The 21,309-nt window shown below is 39.2% G+C and overlaps 1 protein-coding gene across 1 annotated transcript; it reads right to left on the minus strand.

The window, feature by feature from the left end:
* Window positions 1-19,701: 19,701 nt before the first annotated feature.
* SERTM2 (serine rich and transmembrane domain containing 2) lies at window positions 19,702-19,974 on the minus strand. Its single transcript, XM_049872089.1, has one exon. The coding sequence runs from the start codon at window positions 19,972-19,974 to the stop codon at window positions 19,702-19,704; it is 273 nt and encodes a 90-aa protein (XP_049728046.1).
* Between the last annotated feature and the right edge of the window lie 1,335 nt (window positions 19,975-21,309).

The following is a 21,309-nucleotide window of genomic DNA, read 5'->3' on the forward strand; positions in this document are numbered from 1 at the left end:
CTACATCTGTGGAAAGAGATGATGGAAAAGCTGAATATCATCAGGCAGAACAAGGCCAGGGGCCAACTGTGGAACAGACCATCAACTGCTCATATGCAAGTTCAAGCTGAAACTGAAGAAAATCAGAGCAATTCCACGAGAGCCAAAATATGACCTTGAGTATATCCCATCTGAATTTAGAGACCATCTGAAGAACAGATTTGAAGCATTGAACGCTAGTGACCAGAGACCCGACGAGTTGTGGAATGACATCAAGGACATCATCCATGAAGAAAGCAAGAGGTCATTGAAAAGACAGGAAAGAAAGAAAAGACCAAGATGGATGTCAGAGGAGGCTCTGAAACTTGCTCTTGAGCGTCAAGCAGCTAAAGCAAAAGGAAGAATTGATGAAGTAAAAGAACTGAACAGAAGATTTCAAAGGGCCTCTCGAGAGGACAAAGTATTATAATGACACGTGCAAAGAGCTGGAGATAGAAAACCAAAAGGCAAGAACACGCTCGGCTTTTCTCAAGCTGAAAGAACTGAAGAAGAAAATTCAAGCCTCGAGTTGCAATAGTGAAGAATTCCATGGGGAAAATATTAAACGATGCAGGAAGCATCAAAAGAAGGTGAAAGGAATACACAGAGTCATTATACCAAAAAGAATTAGTCAATATTCAACCATTTCAAGAGATGGCATAAGATCAGGAACCGATGGTACTGAAGGACAAGTCCAAGCTGCTCTAAAGGCATTGGAGAAAAACAAGGCTCCAGGAATTGATGGAATATCAACTGAGATGTTTCAACAAACAGATGCAGCGCTAGAGGTGCTCACTCGTCTATGCCAAGAAATATGGAAGACAGCCTCCTGGCCAACTGACTGGAAGAGATCCATATTTATGCCTATTCCCAAGAAAGGTGATCCAACCGAATGTGGAAATTATAGAACAATATCATTAATATCACACACAAGCAAAATTTTGCTGAAGATCATTCAAAAATGGCTGAAGCAGTATATCCACAGGGAACTGCCAGAAATTCAGGCCAGTTTCAGAAGAGGACGTGGAATAAGGGATATCATTGCTGATGTCAGATGGATCCTGGCTGAAAGCAGAGAATACCAGAAGGATGATTATCTGTGTTTTATTGACTATGCAAAGGCATTCAACTGTGTGGATCATAACAAATTATGGATAACATTGTGAAGAATGGGAATTCCAGAACACTTAATTGTACTCATGAGGAACCTTTACATAAATCAAGAGGTGGTTGTTCGGAAAGAACAAGGGGATACTGATTGGTTTAAAGCCAGGAAAGGTGTGCATCAGGGTTGTATTCTTTCACCATACCTATTTAATCTGTATGCTGAATAAATATTACAAGAAGCTGGGCTATACGAGGAAGAATGGGGCATCAGGATTGGAAGAAGACTCATTAACAACCTGCGTTATGCAGATGACACAACCTTGCTTGCTGAAAGTGAAGAGGACTTGAAGCACTTACTAATGAAGATCAAAGACTGCAGCCTTCGGTTTGGATTGCACCTCAACATAAAGAAAACAAAAATCCTCACAACTGAACCATTAAGCAACATCATCATAAACGGAGAAAAGATTGAAGTTGTCAAGGATTTCATTTTACTTGGATCCACAATCAAAGGCATGGAAGCAACAGTCAAGAAATCAAAAGATGCACTGCATTAGGCAAATCTGCTGCAAAGGACCTCTTCAAAGCGTTGAAGAGCAAAGACGTCACCCTGAAGACTAAGGTGCACCTGATCCAAGCCATGGTATTTTCAATCACATCATATGCATGTGAAAGCTGGACAATGAATAAGGAAGACCGAAGAAGAGGTGATGCCTTTGAATTGTGTTGTTGGTGAAGAATATTGAACATACCATGGAGTGCCAAAGGAACGAACAAATCTGTCTTGGAAGAAGTGCAGCCAGAATGCTCCCTAGAGGCAAGTATGGCGGGACTGCATCTTACATACTTTGGACATATTGTCAGGAAGGATCAGTCTCTGAAGAAGGACATCGTGCTTGGCAGAGTACAAGGTCAGTGGAAAAGAGGAAGACCCTCAATGAGTCGGATTGACACAGTGGCTGCAACAATGAGCTCAAGCATAACAACGATTGTAAGGATGGCTCAGGACTGGGCAGTGTTTCGTTCTGCTGTGCATAGGGTCGCTATGAGTCAGAACCGACTCGACGGCACCTAAAAACAACAACAACAGGTCATTTGGACTGAGCTTTCTGCTGTGTCTTTGGTTTTCTTCTTTCTCCCTTGTTCCAGATGGAGTGAGATCAGTGGAGTGTCTTAGATGGCTGCTCACAAGCTTTTAAGAACCAGACCTTACTCAACAAGGTAGAATGTAGAACATTTTCTTTATAAGCTATGTCAGTTGAGCTAGATGTTTCCGGAGACCATAGTCCCCACAGCCCTCAGCCCAGTAATTTGATCCCTCAGGGAGGTTGGATCTGTCTATGGAGCTTCCATGACCTTGCCTTGGTGAAGTTGCGCTGGCTTTCCCAGTATTGTGTACTGTCTTACCCTTCACCAAAGTTACCACTTTTGTCTATTTAGTGTTTATCTATCCCCAGCCCTCCCCTCCCTTGCAACAATCAAAGATTGTTTCTTTTTGTGTATAAACCTTTTCATGAGTTTTTACAATAGTGATCTCATGCAATATTTGTCCTCTTGTGATTAACTTATTTCACTCAGCATAATGCCCTCCAAATTCATCCATGTTGTGAGATGTTTCACAGATTCATCATTGTTCTTTATTGCTGTGTATGTACCATAATTTGTTCATTCATCTGTTGATGGGCATTTAGGTTGTTTCCATCTTTTTGCTATTGTGAACAATGCTGCAATGAACATGGGTGTGCTTATGTCTATTTGGGTGATGGCTCTTATTTCTCTAGGATATATTCCTAGAAGTGGGATTGCTGGATCATATGGTATTTCTACTTCTAGCTTTTTAAGGAAGGGCCAAATTGTTTTCCAAAATTGTTGTACCATTTTGCATTCCCACTAGCAGTACATAAGAGTTCCAACCTCCCTGCAGCCTCTCCAAAATTTGTTATTTTCTGTTTTTTTGATTTGTGCCAGTAATGTCAGGGTAAGATGGTATCTCATTCTGGTTTTGATTTGCAATTTTTTTTTTAATGGCTAGTGACCTTGAGCATTTCCTCATGTGCCTGTTAGCCTCTTGAATGTCTTCTTTGGTGAAGTGTCTGTTCATTTCCTTTGCCCATTTTTAAACTGGTTTGTTTGTCTGTTTGTTGTAGAGGTGTTGGATTTTCCTGTCGATTTTAAAGATTAGATCTTTCTTGGATTTGTCATAGCTAAAAATTTTTTCCCAATCTGTAGGTTCTCCTTTTACTGTTTTGGTGAAGTCTTTTGATAAGCAAAAGTCTTTAATTTTTAGAAGATCCCAGTTATCTAGCTTATCTCCTGGTGTTAGTTATGGTTTATATACTGTGAATGCCATGTGTGTATTAGGGCCTCTAGCATTGACCCTATTTTTTTCTTCTATGATCTTCATAGTTTTTGGTTTTCTATTTAGGCCTTTGATCCATTTTGAATTAGTTTTTGTGTATGGTGTGAAGTATGGATCCTGTTTCATTATTTTGCAGATGGACATTCAGTTTTGTCAGCACCATTTGTTAAAAGACTGTCTTTTCCCCATTTGATGGACTTTGGGCCTTTGTCGCAGATTAGATTAGGTGAATGGATTTACATGTGGGTTCTTAATTCTGCTTCATTGCTCAATGTATCTGTCCTTGTACCAGTACCAGCTGTTTTGACTACTGTGGCTGAGGTCAGGTAGTGTGAGATGTCCTACTTTCTCTTCAGTACTGCTTTACTTATCTGGGACCTCTTCCCTTTCCATATAAAGTTAATGATTAGTTTTTCCATCTCTTTAAAGAATGCTGTTGGTATTTGGATTGGGATTGCATTGTATTCATAGATTGCTTTGAGTAGAATTGACATTTTCATAATGTTGAGTCTACCTATCCATGAGCATGGTATGTTTTTCCATTTATGTAGATGTTTTTTAATTTTTTTGCAGTAGTGTTTTGTAATTTTCTTTGTATAGGTCTTTTACATCCCTGGTTAGATTTATTCCTAAGTATTTTATTTTTTTAGGGGCTATTATAAATGGTATTGGTTTACTGATTTCATTTTCATTGTTCTATTTATTGGCATATAGGAATCCAATTGATTTTTTTATGTTTATCTTGCATCCTGCTACTCTGCTGAATCTTTCTATTAGTTCCCATAGTTTTCTTGTGGAGTCTTTTGGGTTTTCTATGTGTAGTATCATATCATCTGCAAATAGGGAGATTTTTACTTCTTCCTTACCAATTTGGATGCCCTTTATTTCTTTTTCTTGCCTTCTTTATCTAGCTAGTACTTCCAGCACAGTGTTAAAAAGGAGTGGTGATAAAGGGTATCCTTGTCTTGTTCCAATTCTCAGGGGGAATGTTTTCAGCTTCTCTCCATTATGAATGATGTTGGCTGTTAGTTTTGCCCTTTATTATGTTGAGGAATTTCCCTTCTACACCTATTTTATTGAGAGTTTTTAATCAGGAATGTGTGTTGTCGAATGCCTTTTCTGTGTCTATTGAGATGATCATGTGATTCTTTTATTTATGTGGTGGATTATGTTGATTGATTTTCTAATGTCGAACCATCCCTGCATATGTGGTATGAATCTCACGTGGCTGTGGTGTATTATTTTTTTTTTGACATGATGCTGAATTCTATTGGCTAGAATTTTGGCATCTATATTCATGAGAGATACTGGCCTGTAATTTTCTTTTTTTATGTTGTCCTTGCCTGGTTTTGATATCAGGGTTATGCTGGTTTCACAGATTGAATTTGGAAGTATTGCATCCTTTTGCATGTTCTGAAATATTTTGAGTAATACTTATGTAAGCTTTTCTCTGAATGTTTGGTAGAATTAGCCAGTGAAGTTACCTGGGCCAGGGCTTTTTTTTGTTCAGAGTTTTTTTAATTCCCTTTTCAATCTTGTTATGGGTCTGTTCAGATTTTGAACATCATTTTGTGTTAGTTTGGGTAGGTAGTGTGTTTCTAGAAATTTGTCCATTTCCTCTAGATTTTCAAATTTGTTGGAGTACAGTTTTTCATAGTACTCTGTTACAATTTTTTTTTCAGTTGGGTCTATTGTAATGTCTCCCATTTCATTTCTTATTTGGGTTATTTGTGCCCTCTCCTTTTTTTCTTTTGTCAGTTTGGCCAGTGGTTTGTCAATTTTGTTGATCCTTTCAAAGAACCAACTTTTGGTCTTGTTGATTCTTTCTATTGTTTTCCTATTCTCTATTTCACTTATTTCTGCTCTGGTCTTTATTCTTTCCTTTCTTCTCATGGCTATGGTCTTCCTTTGCTCTTCTCTTTATATTTGTTCAAGTTGTGTAGCTAATATTTTTATTTTGTCCCTTTCTTCTTTTTTTGATGTGTGCATCTATTGCTATAAATTGACCTCTGAGCACTGCCTTTTCTGTGTCCCAAAAGTTTTGTATGATATGCTTTCATTCTCATTTGATTTTTTTTTATTAACTTTTATTGAGCTTCAAGTGAACGTTTACAAATCAAGTCAGACTGTCACATATAAGTTTATATACACCTTACTCCGTACTCCCACTTGCTCTCCCCCTAATGAGTCAGCCCTTCCAGTCTCTCCTTTCGTGACAATTTTGCCAGCTTCCAACTCTCTCTATCCTCCCATCCCCCCTCCAGACAGGAGATGCCAACACAGTCTCAAGTGTCCACCTGATATAATTAGCTCGCTCTTCATCAGCATGTCTCTCCTACCCACTGTCCAGTCCCTTTCATGTCTGATGAGTTGTCTTCAGGAATGGTTCCTGTCCTGGGCCAACAGAAGGTTTGGGGACTATGACAGCCAGGATTCCTCTAGTCTCAGTCAGACCATTAAGTATGGTCTTTTTGTGAGAATTTGGGGTCTGCATCCCACTGATCTCCTGCTCCCTCAGGGGTTCTCTATTGTGCTCCCTGTCAGGGCAGTCATCGGTTGTGGCCAGGCACCAACTAGTTCTTCTGGTCTCAGGATGATGTAGGTCTCTGGTTCATGTGGCCCTTTCTGTCTCTTGGGCTCTTAGTTATCGTGTGACCTTGGTGTTCTTCATTCTCCTTTGCTCCAGGTGGGTTGAGACCAATTGATGCATCTTAGATGGCCGCTTGTTAGCATTTAAGACCCCAGATGCCACATTTCAAAGTAGGATGCAGAATGTTTTCACAATAGAATTATTTTGCCAATTGACTTAGAAGTCCCCTTAAACCATGTTCCCCAAACCCCCGCCCTTGCTCCGCTGACCTTTGAAGCATTCAGTTTATCCCGGAAACTTCTTTGCTTTTGGTCCAGTCCAGTTGAGCTGACCTTCCATGTATTGAGTACTGTCCTTCCCTTCACCTAAAGCAGTTCTTATCTACTAATTAATCAGTAAAAAATCCTCTCCCACACTTCCTCCCTCCCCGCCTCGTAACCGCAAAAGTATGTGTTCTCCTCAGTTTATACTATTTCTCAAGATCTTATAATAGTGGTCTTATACAATATTTGTCCTTTTGCCTCTGACTGATTTCGCTCAGCATAATGCCTTCCAGGTTCCTCCATGTTATGAAATGTTTCACAGATTCGTCACTGTTTTTTAACGATGCGTAGTATTCCATTGTATGGATATACCACAATTTATTTAACCATTCATCCATTGATGGACACCTTGGTTGCTTCCAGCTTTTTGCTATTGTAAACAGAGCTGCAATAAACATGGGTGTGCATATATCTGTTTGTGTGAAGGCTCTTATTTCTCTAGGGTATATTCCGAGGAGTGGGATTTCTGGGTTGTTTGGTAGTTCTATTTCTAACTTTTTAAGAAAACGCCAGATAGATTTCCAAAGTGGTTGTACCATTTGACATTCCCACCAGCAGTGTATAAAAGTTCCAGTCTCTCCACAGCCTCTCCAGCATTTATTATTTTCTGTTTTTTGGATTAATGCCAGCCTTGTTGGAGTGAGATGGAATCTCATCGTAGTTTTAATTTGCATTTCTCTAATGGCTAATGATCGGGAGCATTTTCTCATGTATCTGTTAGCTGCCTGAATATCTTCTTTAGTGAAGTGCGTGTTCATATCCTTTGCCCACTTCTTGATTGGGTTGTTTGTCTTTTTGTGGTTGAGTTTTGACAGAATCATATAGATTATAGAGATCAGGTTCTGGTCGGAGATGTCATAGCTGAAAATTCTTTCCCAATCTATAGGTGGTCTTTTTACTCTTTTGGTGAAGTCTTTAGATGAGCATAGGTGTTTGATTTTTAGGAGCTCCCAGTTATCTGGTTTCTCTTCGTCATTTTTGGTAATGTTTTGTATTCTGTTTATGCCTTGTATTAGGGCTCCTAAGGTTGTCCCTATTTTTTCTTCCATGATCTTTATCGTTTTAGTCTTTATGTTTAGGTCTTTGATCCACTTGGAGTTAGTTTTTGTGCATGGTGTGAGGTATGGGTCCTGTTTCATTTTTTTGCAAATGGATATCCAGTTATGCCAGCACCATTTGTTAAAAAGACTTTATCTTTTCCCCAATTAACTGACACTGGTCCTTTGTCAAATATCAGCTGCTCATATGTGGATGGATTTATATCTGGGTTCTCAATTCTGTTCCATTGGTCTATGTGCCTGTTGTTGTACCAGTACCAGGCTGTTTTGACTACTGTGGCTGTATAATAAGTTCTGAAATCAGGTAGAGTGAGGCCTCCCACTTTCTTCTTCTTTTTCAGTAATGCTTTGCTTATCCGAGGCTTCTCTCATTTGATTTTAGGAATTTTTTGATTCCACATCTCATTTCTTCTATTATCCTGTGGTTTTTAAGCAGGGTTTTATTCAGTATCCATGTGAATGATTTTTTTTTCCTTGCTCTTCCTGTTGTTAATTTCTGCCTTGATGGCATTGTGGTCAGAGAAGATACTTTGTATTGCTTCAGTGTTTTGGATTTTGTTAAGGATCGCTCTGTGGCCTAAGACATAGTCTATTCTGGAGAATGTTCCACGTGCATTAGAAAAGAATGTGTACTTTGCAGCTGTTGGGTGAAATGTTCTGTATATGTCTGTGAGGTAAAGTTGGCTGATTGTGGCCTTTGGATCTTCTGTGTCTTTGTTGAGTTTCCATCTAGATATTCTGTCTTTTACCGAGAGTGGTGTGTCTCCTACTATTATTATAGGACTGTCAGTTTCTCTTTTCAGTGCTGTTAGAGTTTGTTTTATGTTTTTGGGTGCATAGATATTTATTATGATTACGTCTTCATGATGGATTGTCCATTTAATCATCATATATTGCCCTTCTTGGTCTTTTATGGTGGATTTTTTTAAAAGTCTATTTTATCTGAGATTAGTATTGCCACTCCTGCTGTTTTTTTGGTACCTGTATGCTTGATATATTTTTTCCATTCTTTGATTTTTAATACACTTGTTTCTTTGTTTCTAAGGTGTGTGTCTTGTAGACAGCATATTGATGGATCCTGTTTTTTTAATCCATTGTCACTCTCTTTCTTTATGGGAGCATTTAGGCCATTTATGTTCAGTGTAATTATTGATAGGTGTGAGTTTATTACTGTCATTTTGTAGTGTTTTTTTCTTTTTTGTGATGCTGATGTTTTCGTTGTTCTTACTCTCCTGTGCTGAATTCCTTTTGTTTATAGGTTTTTTTCCGTTTCTTTTGTTTTTGTAGATTTTGTGTTTACTGAGACTTTATGTTTTTCTTCTTCATTTTGATAAGTAGGTTTGTTAACTTTCTTTGTAGTTACCTTGAAACTTAGCCTTATCTTCCTAGGTGTGAACCTGTCTTTTATTGCTTGGTATCACCCTGCCTTCCCCTCCATTAGAAAGTCCTATACCTACATCGTGTTTTCCCTCTTTTATTGTTCTGACATTGTTGTCATTTACAGATTAACCTCTCTGGTTCCCTGTTGTAAATCTTTTAGTTTTGATTAATCCTTGAGAGTTCATTTCCTAGGTTCATATCTGGTTGGTCCAGTCTTGCATTTTGTTTTTTACATATTCCCTTAATTTTTGTTTATCTGGAAATGTCCTTATTTCACCATCATGTTTGAACGAGAGTTTCACAGGATATATTATTCTTGTTTGGCAATTTTTTTTTCAAGGTTTTATATATGTCATCCCATTGCCTTCTTGCCTGCATGGTTTCTGCCAAGTAATCAAAGCTTAGTCTTATTGTTTTCTCTCTGTATGTGACTTTTCCTTTCTCTCAGGCTGCTCTCAAGATTCTTTCTTTGTCTTTGGTCTCAATGAGTGTTATTATAATATGCCTTGGTGATTTTCTTTTGGGGTCTATACTCTATGGGGTTTATTGAGTGTTGTGGATGGTTGGCTTTTCATCTTTCATGATATTAGGGAAATTTTCTGTCAGCAATTCTTCAGTGACACTCTCTGTGTTTTCAGTTTTCTCCCCCTGTTCTAGAACTCCAATAACTTGTGTATTTTTGCTTTTGATTGTATCCTGCATTATTCTTAGGTTTTCTTCATTCTTTTTTTCTGATTTTTCCTCAAACAAAGTGGTATCCATGTATTTGTCTTCAATTTCGCTTATCCTGTCTTTCATTGTTTCAAACCTGCTCCTCAGACCTATGACTCTATTTCTGAAATATTGTTGTTTATCTTTTGGATTTCTAATTGTTTTTGTATGATTTCTAGTTGTGAGTTTATTTTGAAATTTTATTCCTGTATTATTTTCCTGAATTCTTCCATTGTTTGTTTGCCTTTTCCATGATTTTTTTCTGCCTTTTCCATGATTTTGTCTATTTTTTCTCAGTTTTGTCTGCTTTTTGCTTTAGCTCTTGGATAGCTCTGAATATAAGAGATCTGAGTTCCCTGTCAGGTAGTTCCAGTGCTTTTTCTTCTACTGGAAGGTCCTCTGGTGTTTTATTTTGGATGCCTGCTGGTACAATCCTGTCCTGTTTTTTTTTCTTTTTTAATATGTTTTGATATTGTCTGCTGTCTTTGGGACATTCAGTATTTCCTTTGTTTACTGATTGTAGATTTGTTTGTTTCACCTGCTTTTTTCTTTTATTTTGTTATGTCTGGGCAGGTGGGCTGTGTATTCTTTGTTGTTTGCTCATCTGTAGGCATGATATTTCTCACCATCTTGTCCAATGGGCAGGCCAGTCACACAGCTATGGTGCAGAGGAATAGGTTCAGCTGAAGGGAGGGTCTGGGATGGGTTGTTTGTGGTACGTGGTGGGGCCCACAGGGCAGGGCTGAGGATCAGTGCAGGGCAGGTTCTGGTAGACTGCCTGTGCTGCTTGGGGGTACAATGTTCAACGCATGCTGCAGATAGACAGGAGGGAGGAAGGAGGCTGTGATTTGTGAAACTAAGTGGGTATGGGAAAGAAGAGGAAGAGCAGAGAGAACTAGAAGCCAAAAAAAAAAGTGCTGAGGGAGCCTACCCTTGGAGTGACACAGACCCAGGGAAGCTGTGTACCAGTGGCTTTCTAGCCAGGCAATGAGGCACAGCCCATCAAGAAGGGACAGATATGGCTCATGCAGCTAGATGGGCGGAAGAAAGGAAGGGAAGGGAGAAAGAGATAAACAACTAGATTAAAAAAATAAAGGAGAGAGAAAAGCACAGGCCCTAGGTGGCCCGGGGAAAGGAATGGAAGGAATGTAGAGAGAGACGAAAAACTGAGAGGAAAAAAAAAGAAGCAACGTAGTTGGGAGAAAGGAAAGGAAGGGAGGCAGAGAGAGTATAGAGACATGAGAGATTGAGAAACGAAGAAAAACAAAAAGGAAAAAAGACAGAAAAGAAATGCCCCCAGGGATCCCACTGATGCAGCAGCACAGATCAGGTAATTGGATCTCAAGCCACATGGTGCAGTCCGTCTAGATGGGACAGAGATGACACACAGTGCCAGGTATTCAGGAGATAGGAAAAGAAGGTATGCAAAGTGAGATGAGAAACTGATAAATGAAGGAAAAAAAAAAAGGCCCCGGGATCCCACCAGTGTGGTGGCACAGACCAGGGAAGCAGTTCCCCAGCTGAGTGCCACTTCACAGCCTGTCAAGCAGAGGCAGTGATATATATACAGGGAGCCAGATGTTCGAGAGAAAGGAAGGGAAGGATGTGAGAGAGGGAAGAAACTAAAAGAAGTAAAAAACAAAACAAAAACGCAACAACGGTAACAAGGAAATGGCACTGAAGGAGCCAGCTGGTGTGGCTAGGGTGAATCCAAGCAGCAAGGAGCCAGTGCGTCCCTAGCTGAGTGACCGCGGCCCACCAGAAGGCCGCCCAGGATGAGAAGGGAGAACAAGGGTGGAGGTGGGAAATCATGTATCAGTGGTTACTGGGTGCTCTGTCCCCTGCTGGGAGCTCTGTGAAGCTTCTTTCCCATACTCCCTGTCTGCTGATCTCTGACAGGAGTCCAAGATGGCGAATCCATGCTGTGTTAGCTGATAGGGGACCTCCACTCTCTCTCTCTTCACTCTCTGTTCTCTGTCAGTTTCTTATTCCATTCAGTGCTTGGTTGAGTTCTTCATCTTTTCATTTGACTTTTAGGGTTCCAGGATTGATGTTTGTCTTAGTTTTACTTGGTTTTTCAGGCCTTCGCTGTGGACGGATGGAGTGGTGCTTCTGTCTATAGCACCATGTTTTGTTTTTCCAGTTATGTGTGGGTCTCTTTTGGTTCATTGCAGTAGTGTTTTGTAGTTTTTGTTAGATTTATTCCTAAAATTATTGTTCATTTCTTATGTGTCACAGTTTATTCATCTTTTTCTCACTTGAGACCCAACCCAAATATACCCTAAGGGTTAACTTTCTACAATTACTGTATTTTTATGCAAATAACGTATACCGTTTGTTTGCCAACTGCTCCCTCCACAATTTTTTTACATGTTGCTGTAAAAAAACTTAAAAATATGCATAGTGCGCTTACAAAATATACCTTGCGCGATTGGCATACAAATGTAGAAAGTGCATGTTATTTGCATAAAAATACAGTAAAATGGTCTATTACATTATTTTTCCAGATAAGGACAGTTTTCTACCCATGAGAAATTCTGTCCCCTGTTCTTAAACTAACATTTTATATCTCCACACTACACAGACATGATGTAAAGAAATATATTTCTGTTCATAATGAAAGATACGTGGTACGCATGCCTCCATTATCCTTTCCATCATAAAAGAGATCACTAACCGATCACTGCATACTTAACAAAAAATGGCTCGAAATCTTTCTCCTCCATGGCTCTACCTCCTGCCAGACAGCCCCTTCCATTGAGGGCCCAGATTTAGCCCTTCTGCGGTCTCAGTTCCCACTGAGCAGACCACTCTATGATTCTGGGGATTGAAGAGGGCCCCAGCTTCTGGGCTCTGGGAATTTCACCTCCTCCCATTGTTTCTTAACCCCTCAGGATGATGGTAGATGTCTGCTCTTGATAATCTCTGGGTTGCTTCACTATTCCGTATTTGTCTTCCACAGATCACCAATTCCTGGTATTATATTCCCTCCATTTGAAATAGTGGAGCCCTGGTGACACAGTGGTTATGAGCTTGGCTACTAACCAAAAGGTAAGTAGTTCGAATCCACCAGCTACTCCTTGGAAACCCTATGGGGCAGTTCTGTTTTCTCCTGTAGGGTTGCTACCAGTTGGAATTGACTTGATGGCAATGGGTTTATTTGAAATAGCTAGAATGATCTTGGTTTTTCTGAACAGACTCTGGCTGACATAATCCTTTGAAAATCTATAGCATGTTTTATCTCTTTTCTGGTAAAATCATGTTCAGTAAGCCTCGAGTGTGATCTTTAAGCTATTCCAACCTGCCTATTTACTTCTGTGCTGAATATTCTCTAATTTTTCCTCCAGATCTACTCTCAAGCCTTCTCTATCCTGCTCTTTGCCCCAGGAGGTTGACCTGTACAGACTGCATCACCTGGGTTTGTTTGCCCTCTGTATTCCAGTTGTTATTAGTCAGTGGGCCACAGAATGGAGAGTGGATGAGAGAAATTTAGGGTATTTAATCCTCCAGCTCTCTCCTCACTTTCTTTCTCTACTTAAGGCAACAGATTGTTAGACAACTTCTTTCTCATGGCTACAGGGTATGTCAGGTTCCAATCACACCTCCCTCCTCCTATCCCCTCAAGCCTAAGAGTGGTAAAAGCTTCCTGCCACTGCTAGTCCCTGGGTGCTTCACCATCCCTTGTTGGCCCCCTTACTCCTACTCAGTCTTTTGTGAATAGACCCTTCAATAAAATTGCTTCATTTACTCCTTTTGAAAATGCCATCTGTTTCTTCCCAGGACCTTGACTGATACAATCATATACCTGTGTTTGACAACCCAGCCCTGTTCCTTGCAATCTCTCTTTGACCCTTCTGACCTGAACCTACACTACTCTAATGGTTTCTGGCTTCTAATTATTGGCTTTTTCCCTCTTACTTGTGGTCCTGCTCCTATCCTTTGTACTTAATGTTTGTATTTGGCTTTCCCAGCTTGGAGCCTTACCTCTCCATGAAGGACTTTGCTCTGACTCACTCTTTTACTTTTCCTGCTTCCAAATATCTCTTTGAGGACCCTTAAACCGAATCTTCTTTCCCAACCTCTCAACATGTGATTAACACTCCAAAAATGGGGGAGGAGCATATTTGAGCATATTCTATGTTACATGATTGTCATTCTTTCCACAGACTACAATCCCTTCCTGGGCAATCTCATCCAATTAAAAACCTGTTGCTGTATAGTTCGTTCTGACTCATAGTGACCCTGTAGGACAGGATGGAACTTTCCCATAGGGTTTCCAAGGCTATAATCTTTATGAAAGCAGACTGCCACATATTTCTCCGGTGGAGCCACTGGCGGATTCAAACCACCAACCTTTTGGTTAGCAGCCATGCATATAACCACTGCACCATAAGGGTTCCCTTCTAATCCAACAACACCTAAATTTATGTCAACAGCCATAACTTCTCTTCTGAGCTCCAGACGATATATTGACCTGCCTACTCAATATCTCTATTTGGATATCTCAAGGGCACTTCAAACTAAATATGTCCAAAACTAAATTCATCTCCCACTTGACTTGATTTTTCCCCAGTGTTTCCTATCCCAGTGAATAGAGCCACCAGACCCTAGCTCAAACCAGAAGCCTATAAATCATTTTAGACTCTTCCTTTTTATTGATCCCACTTATCTAATTCATCACCAAGTAATGCTAATTTTATCTCCTAAATCTATCTCAAAGCTATCCACTTCCATTTATCCCTAACTACTACCAAAAAAAAAAGTCTAAGGCATTACCATATTTCTCCTAAGCCACTGTCATAGCCTTTCAATTGGTCTCCCTGTATCCAGTCTTGCCCTGCTTCAATCCATACTCCACACTGCTGCCAGGGCCTTCTTCTTCTCAATGCTTAGAGTTAAAAATTCATAACCTTGCCCACAAGGCCCTGCAACTTCTGGACCCTGCTAACCTTTCCAGCCTCCTGGACCCTTTTCCCCCTCACTCACTGTGCTTCCTTAAGTACGCCAAGATTATTTAACCTCAGACCTTCTGCACATGCTTTTCTCCCTATGGAATGCTTTCCCTACTCTCTCCTTTTACACATCTATTAGATTTTAGTTTAGATATTTCCAAAGTAAAGTCTTTTCTAATTCTCCAGGCCAGGTTAGACAGCCCCCCTTATTTTTCATGTACCCAAACATCCTATATTTCCCCTTTATAACACAGTATTCTTGTAATTATCTGGTCCGTGTTGTCTGTCTGACTAGTCTACAACCTTCAGCTAGGGCATAGACTGTGTCTTGTCTTCACTGCTAGCATACAGTAGGTACTCAATAAGTGTTCTCTGAATGAATGAGTAAATGAATGAATTAGATAATTATCATCTTTGCCAGGTTATAAACTTCTGATGGTTAACTTCGTATCTCCTCAGAGTGTAACCTAGTACCCTGTATAAGCTATCTCTCTTATTCTTCCCCATGTATATGTATGATTTAGCCAAAAAAAAAAAAAATGCTTGCGAAAATGAATTGGAATACCTGGAATTACTCAAGATATTCTTTAAAATTTCCTGACCTGTATTTATTATGTGTATTTTCTTTTATTACTCTACATATTCCATATTTTATCTCCTTTTTCAACAAGTATAATACTTCATTTTTTGTTGCTAGAAGAAGCTTCTCCAACCAGTAATTCTCTCCCTTTTAGTGTTATTGCATTTATTATAGAGCACAAATGGAATTGCTGTATATGCTCAGAACACTATACAATTTAAAATAAAAACACTACTTTTACCTAAGAATAGGTGTTCTCATTTCTGGGTAGAGGGTGGAGATAATGGTTATGCATATAAAGAACTGGCATTGGCTGAGAACATTAAATCAATTTATCAGAGGATTGGAACGTGCATTGTGAACGATAATCCATCTAATTTTGTCTTTTCCCTTCATCGATACAAATTAAAGATGCAGGGCCTGCCTTTGTATAAGCTTTCCCACGGTCTTAATATGCATTGCTGCAGCTATAAAATTATTTTAGAGATGACAGGGTTTTTTTTGTTTGTTTGTTTTGAATTGTTGGACACAGGGAGGAAACCACTTATGGAGATTCGTTGTTGTTTGCAGAACTTGGAATGTTATATCATGGTCAAAAAAAATGGATAGCTTTAAAAAATCTATTCAGTGCTCAAAAAGCAAAGCATGGCGGGATAAGCACCAAACTAGGAGTCCAAAGACTTGTGTTGTAATCTTGATTCTGCCTCTGTGTAACCATGAATGCCTCACTAATCTCCTTGTGCCCATGTCCTCATCTGTAAAATAGATATAATATCTTCACTCATTACTTACAGGGTGGCTGTGAGGATCAAATGAGGAAAGTAAAAAATGGAAGATACATTAAAAAAAATATCCTACGATGGGGGGGCATTTGAAAGATATTGGCACCGTAGATGCCTTATCTCACTCTTACCTCAGGTCATCATCATCGACAACTGGTAGTCATTATTCATTTTTTCACATTTTACTACTAAACAAAAAAATGCATCAGTAAGTTTGCAAGTGGGGAGAAAATAAAAGCCGAGAGGTTAGGGAATAAGACAAAATATTGTGACTTCAAAATTACAAATCACACAAATTTGCAGTGAAGTTACAGTTCATATTGGGCTGAAGAGACTGATGCTGTTTACATTCTTCAGACAATAGATATTTGTTATGAGCAAACCAAACAGTCAGCATTTATTTTCCAGGGATCAAAAATGACATGCTAAACATTAATTGAAATATTATATTTCTATTTTTATACAATATTAATGTATCTTAAACATTAATGATTTCAAGCAAAATAAACCCTTTTTTCCCTTCCACATGATTCTTCATGTTGTTCAGAAAAGTTCTTCTTTTGTACAAATGCAGGTGAATAAAATGTATTACTAAATATAACCATCTAAATGTATTAAAGGTACCCTTTATACTGACTTAGTAAGTATGATGGGAGCTGAAGCAGTCAAACTCAGAGTCCAAAGCTTCAGATTTGGCATGGATGGAAAGCTTAGGCTGGATGAATCCATCTTTACTTGATTAAACTTAATATTGCATGCCCAATACATAGTTACATGAGTATTTTACAATATACCTTGTTTTATACAACCCTTTTTTCCTGAAATGTATGCAAAATCCATTTTTAGAAACTGAATTGTTTTAAAGTATTAGGAGACTTTACTATTTCAAAAATCCACATGGTGAGTCTTTACCAGGTTGAACGACAAGAAACTGCAGATATTTGACCATTTTTTAGCTACAAAAATGGCAATTTCATATGGTTCAATATAATAAAAAGTGAAGAATCACTCTTTTCATCTTTTTATAATCCAGATTTTAATATATAATAATTTCTTAAAACAAAGTACACCTATATATAAATGACCTACCTGTGTATATACATTTAGGCTAAACTGCATTTTTTTTTTTTTTTTTTTTTACAGGGGTGAGGTGGGTTGGAAGGAATTGCTTGGTCAGCGTTTTGGATAGATGGATAAATTCGAAGTATGCCTATTGGTTGTTCTAACTGCCTCTTTGAGCTTTAATGTATGTTAGTATAATACATTGGAAGATACAATATAACTTAATATAAATCAAAATGCCTTTCTTTATAATAAGTTTGCTGTGATGAAAACCTTCAGTTTATTTTCCTAAAGATTAAACACCATGTGAGTCACCATAATGATGCATTGACTTGAATATGTTCTCATTTACATTGTCACTGGGAACTGTCAGGCAGGGGGTTATGCTGCGATTTTAGTGTCATCTGTGCTGTGTGCTTTGGTTGACGCTCAGTGAGGATCTGGACCCCATGGGGTAGCTGTGACGAAAGAGGGTGATTGTTTTCCAGGTGAGTAACCTGATCATAAATTAGCAATCCAAGTCAGTGATTAAAGAGGAATTTTAACTCAGGAAATTTAGGCTAGGGTGGTCAGGTGGGCAAGGAATAGGTTTGCAGTCTACGCCTTCATCTGATTCAGCAACAAGGCATTGAGTATTTTGCTATTCACTGCTGTTGAAAGTGTAATCAGTTCCTTCATTTATCCAGCCACTGACCTCTTTAAAGTACATTCAAATACTGTGAGCATAAAACGGAGAGCCTGGAGTGAGAGAGGAGGTGTGTCCTTAACGAGTTCTGGGGCATATTTTGATGAAGCCCGTGCAGGGCTGCCAGGAGCTAAAATCTTAAAGGGTCCACAGAGCCTCGTTGTTGAATAAAGAGAAAACTTATTAAACAACAAAGATGTAATAATGTAACTTAAAGAATCATTTTGTGTTTTGGAAACTATAAAGCCCAAAGGGAGCTGAATGCCCTAGTCCAAGTCTGAGCCTACCTGCTGTTCTGTTCCGACTGAGGCAGAGAGCAGCTGCCATCTCTTACAGGGCACTATTGTAACAGGTGTGCCAAAGTCAGTCTTGATGCTAAGTTTAGCTCTTCATGTGGGGATTTCGCACTTTGCAGCCCCTTGGAGAGGGGAGTATCGGCAAATGACTGTGTATAAAAGTAGAAAGCACTTGGGAATTTCACCACCAAGCTAGATTTAGATCAGAGTAAAGGGCCAATCTAAATTGGTTAGAGACTATAGAGAGCTACACGGCTGGCGGAGGTGGCATTAACATAACAGCCATTCCATTTCTCTATTATCACCACTGAAGTTCCCGAGGGAGCACACTGTGAAATTTGATGACCACCTTTTAGGTGCAAGGGAGGAATGATTTTTCTTTTCAAGCAGGTGGAACTTAACACAGGTTTATTAGTTCTTTGGTGGCAAGAATATGACCAACTTTCTAATTTGTAAGTGGTATTTATCTCCATTGGTTCCCCTTTGAAAAGTTAATTTTAAAAAATCAGATACTTTCTTTACTACTGGCATACTAGGGCTACTTGTGAGAATAGAATGTTTCAGAATACATTTCTCTCATAGGTAATAAGGGAAACACTTATCTTTTGGCAGGGATCGGGATGGAAGGAGTGTTTTCTGGGAAGAGACCAACGTGACATTTGAGGACATTGATCTTAATAGGATGTGTGGGAGCCTGTTGATTAGTCCTTTCCTCCTTTCTCTCTGTTTTTCTCATACTCAGATCTAAAAGAAGTCTAGTAATGATTAAATAGGCCTCTGATCATTTTTTAGAAAGAAAAACCTGGGACCCAGAAGGGTTGAATGCTTTGTCCAAAACCACAGTCATTCAACAATAGAGTATCAAGATTATTTCATTTCTGCTTTAAAGCACAGTTGCTCCTTCTTTGACAAGACCACTTTTAAATAAAGCTCATATTTGTGTGGAACTCGATCCTGGAGCGTGATGGGGAGCGAGAAAAAGGCAAAGAAATTTTATGTATAACATACAGCTCATCGTCATGAGAACATTTTGACTTAATTATCCCTTGGTTTCGGGCAGCTCGTCATTCCAGGTTTTTGTAATACATCTGCAATTATCTGAGTTTTTAAAAGTCCAGTAATAGTAATAACATAGATAGAAAATGCACATTTTTTCCTTTCAAGATGCATTTGTTCACTAAAAACTTCTTTCTGCAAACTTGCTCTTTAAACGGAAACAGTTTCTTTAAATCTCTTTTTCCATTTGAAACAAACCTGATGGCCTATGATGATCAAATCGCTGTTCTTTTGGGAAAGGATTAGTGGTCCCTTCCATTAGCCTCATTGATTTAACTTCATGTCAGCAGACGTGATTCTTTAGGTCGAGGTGCTAAATTAAAACTTGTACTTTCCTTGGGGTGCCCTCCTTGAACCATTAGCCCTTTCAAGGGCAAATCCTCCTTGTTCATTCTTGGAGCTTCCATAGATTCTGTGTTGTTGTTTTTTGTTACAACAGCTGCATATGAATTTCTGTGGTCTGAGGTTTGTTCAAGGCCCAGGCGCTGTTTGGTTACTATGGAAACCTGCCCTCCCAACCAGCTGCCATTTCCTATATTCCTGGCAAAGAATGAGTATTAAACTTCTTAGATATTCCACAAGCAGAGTCAAGATAAAAAATAACACAAAGAAAACACCCCAGCTTTAAAGAACAACTTGTTGATTCCCTACAGGGGAAGCTACATGCAACAACGTAAGCTTTTCGGAATGGCAGCATAAAAGGGTTTACTAAGATCCACTAACATTAACCTTCATCCTGGCTTTAAGGGGTGGGGATTCGACTCTGCATCTCTACATCTGTGAACTGAGGAACGCTTTCGGTGCTCTCAGAGGTGATGGGTGAGATGACATGCTTGAGCCGAAGAAGCATTGTGAACAGCAGGATGAGGAGAATGGCCAGGAGGCTGAGGAATAAGCCCACATACATGTACAGGTTGGAATACTTATCTGAAGTGGTGTCAACCTCTGTTGCCAGGGTGGGAAAATGGGCTCGCCCAGTGAGATTTCCATGGTACTTAAAATGTGCCTCCGTCATCATTCAAGACTTGAGTTGGCACCTGTTTCTACTTGATTTCTAGTGCCCTTGAGGCATTCCACAGTCACTTAGACTGTCTCCAAATAAATCGGAAGTTATAGGGTCGCTATGAGTCAGAATCGACTCGATGGCACTGGGTTTGGTTTTGGTTTTTTGAGTCTAACAACTGGATACAAACCAAGCACTAGCAGAGCTAAGTCAGTAATGGATAAGCAAGAAAATGGTGATGGTCTAATTTGGCAATTATCACACCCTGTCTTCTAGCACAGCTCTCCCCCTTCAAAATAGGTTTTATCCGAACTTCTTAACCTAACTTTTTAAAAAATTTAAATAACTTTTATTTTCCCAAAGTCCTACTCTTATACTGACATAAATAAATGTAGTGAAACTGCTTTATAATACTGGTATGGGGCCAAGACTCTCCTAGGATATTATATCAGGCTTTTACTCTGTTTTGGTAGAGGAAGAAAGGGCTCCGTTTCACCTCCAGTTCATCCAAATGTCTGAACTAATTACGTGGGTTTAATTGGGTTATTCCGTGAGGAGACCTTCTAAGGGCTTTTGTATATTTCAGGCTCAGCATATCTGAGTTTTCACCTCACTTGTCTTGCTGAATCTTCCCTAAGGATGGAGATTGTAAGGTTCCTGCCCAGCTGCCACAGCTTGAGGGTTTAAGTCTAGAGGACGTGCGTTTTCTACAGCTTTGTTGACGTCCCTCACTGTAGGCTGCAGGGAAAGTGTTGTCAGACCTGGTAATTCTCAGTTGCAGGAGGTCTCAGAGATCCTGACAGCAGTAGGTCAAGGCTCAGAAGATTTAGCTCTTAAGCTTCTTCAACAGCTTTATTTTCCTGAAAATAAAAAATAAAAACAAAAAGTTTAGGTATCGAAGAAAAACAGATGGCAAATTTCTTGGGAATAAAAATGAACTGATATATTGCAATATGGCAAATAAGTGTTAAAATGATCTCCTGAGTTTTCTTCATTCTGGATGCTTTTTTCTATGTGGAAAATAACAATTAAAGGTTAAAGAAAAATGCAGATCCCTAAACCGTAGCTAACAACTAAGCTAGATTAGCACAACATTTTCCAAACTGATCATAAGAATTACTTGGGATCCTTATTAAAACACAGTCCCTGTGTCCCGGCGTAGACTTTCTGAATCATAATCTTCATGGTAGGGGCCTGGGAACCACTCTAGAGATTCTGACTTATTGGTCTGGGGTAGGGTCTAGGCATTGGTATTTTTTTTAAAGCTCCCAGGTAATTCTGAAAGTGCAACCAGAACTGAGAACCACTAACCTACCTTAACCTTCTGCTAGCACCAAAATAAAGGAG

This window comes from Elephas maximus, chromosome X (genome assembly GCF_024166365.1).
Source record: "Elephas maximus indicus isolate mEleMax1 chromosome X, mEleMax1 primary haplotype, whole genome shotgun sequence".
Classification (NCBI taxonomy): domain Eukaryota; kingdom Metazoa; phylum Chordata; class Mammalia; order Proboscidea; family Elephantidae; genus Elephas; species Elephas maximus.

Coding starts and splice junctions, on each gene's coding strand:
- SERTM2 (XM_049872089.1), bottom strand. CDS start 19,974: ATGACGGAGGCACATTTTAAGTACCATGGAAATCTCACTGGGCGAGCC.